The 4,475-nt window shown below is 28.8% G+C and overlaps 1 protein-coding gene across 1 annotated transcript; it reads right to left on the reverse strand.

The window, feature by feature from the left end:
- Nucleotides 1–1,187: 1,187 nt before the first annotated feature.
- On the reverse strand, nt 1,188–3,135 carry LOC120083448 (protein PHLOEM PROTEIN 2-LIKE A9-like). The gene is made up of 3 exons (XM_039039216.1): nt 2,976–3,135; nt 2,530–2,618; nt 1,188–1,697 (listed from the first exon to the last, which is right to left on the reverse strand). The coding sequence occupies exons 1-3, from the start codon at nt 3,033–3,035 to the stop codon at nt 1,310–1,312; spliced, it is 537 nt and encodes a 178-aa protein (XP_038895144.1). The 5' UTR covers nt 3,036–3,135; the 3' UTR covers nt 1,188–1,309.
- Nucleotides 3,136–4,475: the final 1,340 nt, after the last annotated feature.

The raw sequence follows: 4,475 nt of genomic DNA on the forward strand, positions 1-4,475 counted from the left end.
GCACTCAAGAGACCAATCGATGCCACTTAAAATGTATGGAATTATGGGCAAGGTTGTAATTTAGGAGAAAATCCTCCTTACTTCACCAAAAAGTGAAAAAATCCACTACCAAGTTCAAAATTTTAATTTCCATTCTTAATCTTTTAATTTTAATTAATTTAAAATTAATTAAAATAAAAAGTAATATTTAAATTTTTGAAAATGAAATAAAATGAAAATTATTTTTTATTTTTAGTTAATTAAACAAATTCAATTTATTAAATAGTAACTTAATATCAAATATTAAATTAATCACACACCTAATTTTAAACATGAATCCTAGTCATGTAATTAATAACTATCGAGTCACACCACTATAGCTTGATAGTTGCACTCTCCTCACTGTAGATATATTTGTGTCCACTTAATTTAACCATAATCAGTAAATTGAACCTTCACAGGTTGTTCGTAATAACAGCTGGATCAAATGTTGTTTTATCCCCGAAATTACGTCTTGCTCCTTAAGTTTCACTGATTCTTTAATGAACGATTGGTTTGTGATCCAATCACTAAACCGAATCCCTCTCGCACTAATGATATTCACACTCGTACACTCATATTTTTATTAGAGTTCACAATTTCACTTTGTGCCATTTATTTCACGCATTTCCGTTTAATTTGCAATCATCAATCACAACCCTCTGGTTACCGTACTATAAACTTTTCAATTTAAAAATCAGTATCGCCCTCTACAGTCCTCCTTGCTTCACGTTACTACTAAATTAGAATAGGCATGGAGTTATATTTGATTTGGATCATAGGGATTCGACACCCCTGTAGTCCGATTAGAAATGAAGAGAAAACAATCGAGGGAGGAGAGAGAAATTATCTAGATAATTGCAATGGGAGTACTTTTAGGACCAATAATTAAGTGTATAACAACAATTTTAAAGAATGTTGCAAATATAGCAGACTCCTATAAGTGATAGACATTATTGTTGATAGACTCCTATTAAAGATAGTTTATCATTAATAGACTCTGAGAACTAGATCTAAAATTTATTATATAATCTATGCATTATTTTACCTTGTATTATATCTGCTAATACTTTTTGTGTTAGATTGCTATATTTACAACTACCCAAAAAATATTTTTTTATTTTTAATTAAAAATCACATGTTAATATATTTAATTCAAAAGGTTAAAACCTTCCTGACCAAATTACACATCTATTTAAAAAATTATAGGAATAATAATAATAAAAAAAAAAAAAGTAATCCTTAAAAAATTTTGATAATACAATAAGTGTAACAGAAGCCAAATTCAACTCTAAATTTTGTGAACAAAAGCATTATGAATCTGCAGGCCTCCCTTCCACTTGCCACTCCAAACTTCATAAAGTCCAAAATACAGCCTGGAATCTCCTGGGGAGCTTGGTGGTGCAACAACTTTGATTTCCAAACCCTCCTCAGGAAAACAAAACTTTGTGGTGTTTGTGGGTTTGTTCCCAAGTTTAGTCTTCTTGAAAATGTAGTTTCCCTTTTTTCCAACCTTAGCCATTATGAAAACCTCAACCTCATTCCACCCAAATGCATCTGGTTGAAGTGATAAATTGAAGCCCACTTTATAGGTCTTGCCTACCTCCACATTATCTGTTGAACATGTCACTTCTAGCCAACTCACTTGCAATAGTTGCACAACTGACTTTGGGTCCTTCCTATGTAAAGTTATAGTATAATCTTGGTAAGAATTTTGAACAAAATAAATCATAATCTACATATGGCTTAATGAGTGAAGACGGCGTACATTCGATGATCAAATTTCCTCGCCTACTAAAAAAAGGGTTAAAATCTTATTTTTATCAATAACCTTTGTTCTATTTTGGTTATTATAATTTCGGATGTTGTTTTCATCTTATGAAAAATACTTAGACATTGATTAGTTGCACCTATCTTTGTGCAGTCCAAGTAGTTGTCCAATAAAAATTTGTCATGTAGTAGATATTTTATTTTTTTAAAAAAAAAAAATTGTTAAAAAAAAGGTATACATGGAATTTGGTGCAACTTGGATCTTTGTGTAGCCCAAACAATTACCCATCAAAATTTTTCATGTGACAAATATTTTATTTTAAAAAAATTAAATTGTTTTTAATTGTTTTATGTGTAAAAGAAATGAATGCATAGGAATAGGTACAACCTGAGTGCACATAATCATTTTCTAGAAGTTTATTTTCATGGTTGCATTCTATTTTTTTCTAATGATGTTTCTAATAAAAGTATTATGTAGTAGTCTATGAACTTGGGTGGTATGTTATGTGTATTGAGTAATTTGATTCAAAATTTGAGTTTGCCAATCGAATTTTAATTTTCAAAATTAATGTTGAAGTTGTGATATAATTAAATGTACCATAATTTATCAATTTAAGTTTTTGGGTTATTCAATTATCTTTAAACATGATATCAAAATAAGACATCTTACGTTCAAACTCCTTACAATAATCCATCGACTAAAACTTTTTGGTTGATGGATTTAACAAAAGATATACTTACAAATTAATATTTTGAGGAAAACGCCAGTAACGATTGTCATTGCCCCATGTGATGTTGAATGCTCTTGGATAAAACACGGTTCTGATGCCCTACAAAATTTCAATCATACATATGGACATCAATACCGTTTATATCGTCACCATCCAATAATAACTATAAAATCCTATTTTTAAGCATAATGTCTATTTGATCTTCAAAACTTTTAAGGCAACTTTAATAAATACTACATCTCTATTTTATCCAAAATATTTTCTAATATCACATGGAGTATAGTTGCATTTAAAGCTCAATAGGTACCATGAATCGTAGAAGTTTTAAAAATTTTCAAAGTTAAGTAGACACAAAACGAACAAAAGTACCCTAAAAAAGTATGTAATTTAATAAATTAATGGACAAAATTGGAAAAAATCATTTAAGAGATGAAACTATATGGTTAATTAGAATACCTTGATTGTTTCTATGGCCTTTGGATCAGCATCATAATGGGGTGTTGAAAATTTGGCCATTGAAATAAATAAGAAGAATAGCTCTTTCTTTCTATCTCTTAGGATGATAGCTAGGGAAGTTATGAGGGATGTAGTTGTGAATTGAGGGTTTTATATATGAAGAAAAAGAAAAAGAGAATGTACAATTAATAATTAATGTGTAGAAAGAACATATGCTAAACATTGGAGCAGCTGCTTTCCATAAGCCAATAAAAAATATTGTGTAATGTAAGCCATATGGAACAAGAAGCTTCTAATGTTTAAATATGATGGAAATTGTTAAATGGAAGTTGGCAAAGGAATTAGTTCTCTCCCTTAGATTCTTTAGTATATATTTTAAGTCAAATTATAAAAAAAGGAATTGCTTTACAACGTGCGTTTGTGTGTTGTATATGTTTATTCTTGCTTCAACTTTTTTCCGGACATTGTGAAGGCCTATGTTGGTTCTTAAATTCAGCTTTTGTTTTCAAATAGAGGTAATTGAAAGGACTATTTTGAAATAAAGAAAAATGAGCCGTTTATTTATAAATATAGTAAAATGTTAATGTCTATAAATGATAGATCGTGATAGACATATATCGTGGTCTATTAACATCTATCAGTGTCAGTGATAGATGTATATCGTAGTCTATCATGGTGTATCACTGATAGACAATGACAATATCGTGGTGTATCACTGATAGACGATAACATTCATATTAGAAAATATTTTCAGTAGTTTTAATATTTAAAACAGTTACCCTAATGGAAATTGTTAGGGTTCATCAACTTAATGATTAAGACCTCATTTGATAATTATCTCATTTTTTGTTTTTGGTTTTTGGTTTTTGAAGATGTCTATGTCTTCTCCATTTCTTAAAATGATTTGCATCTTTCTTAAGTACAATGGTTCAATTCTTAGCCAAATTCATATATAACAAAAATAAGTTTTTAAAAGTTTTTTTTTTAAAAAAAAAAATTGGTTTGGTTTATTAAACCAGTGGTAAAATATAGATAACAAATGAAGAAATTTAGAGATGGAAGTAGTGTATATATACTTAATTTTTAAAAACAAATACAAAAAAACCAAATGATTACCAAATAGAATCCAACGAATAGTTTTTGAGAAAAATAATATCCTTTTAGATGCCGAAAAAAGTTTGGATATTGCCTATCGTAGTCCAAATTGCATCCAATAAAAATATGTCATGTGGTAGTTTTTTTAAAAAAAAAAAAATTCTTTACAACAAATGATTTACTTATATGCATTTCTACTTTGTATAAAAAGGGTTGTAACCCTCTAGGTACCTAAGTTTTGAGTCTAGCTTTTATTTAGTCTCTCATATAGTCTTTAGGCTTTTGTTTGGTAACCATTTGGTTTTCTATTTTTAGATTTTGTAAAACCTATAAACATTTCTTCGACCTTTAAATTTATTACTTTCTTATTTACTTTACTACTGCGTTCAATCACCAAGTGAGGTT

This window comes from Benincasa hispida, chromosome 8 (genome assembly GCF_009727055.1).
Source record: "Benincasa hispida cultivar B227 chromosome 8, ASM972705v1, whole genome shotgun sequence".
Lineage (NCBI taxonomy): Eukaryota > Viridiplantae > Streptophyta > Magnoliopsida > Cucurbitales > Cucurbitaceae > Benincasa > Benincasa hispida.

Excerpts from the sequence above, each read along its gene's own strand:
- LOC120083448 (XM_039039216.1), bottom strand. The coding sequence starts at position 3,035 with ATGGCCAAATTTTCAACACCCCATTATGATGCTGATCCAAAGGCCATA. Across the intron at positions 2,619-2,975 it reads AGGCCATAGAAACAATCAAG|GGCATCAGAACCGTGTTTTA; the intron begins GTATTCTAATTA and ends GAAATTTTGTAG. Across the intron at positions 1,698-2,529 it reads TTTCCTCAAAATATTAATTT|GAAGGACCCAAAGTCAGTTG; the intron begins GTAAGTATATCT and ends AACTTTACATAG.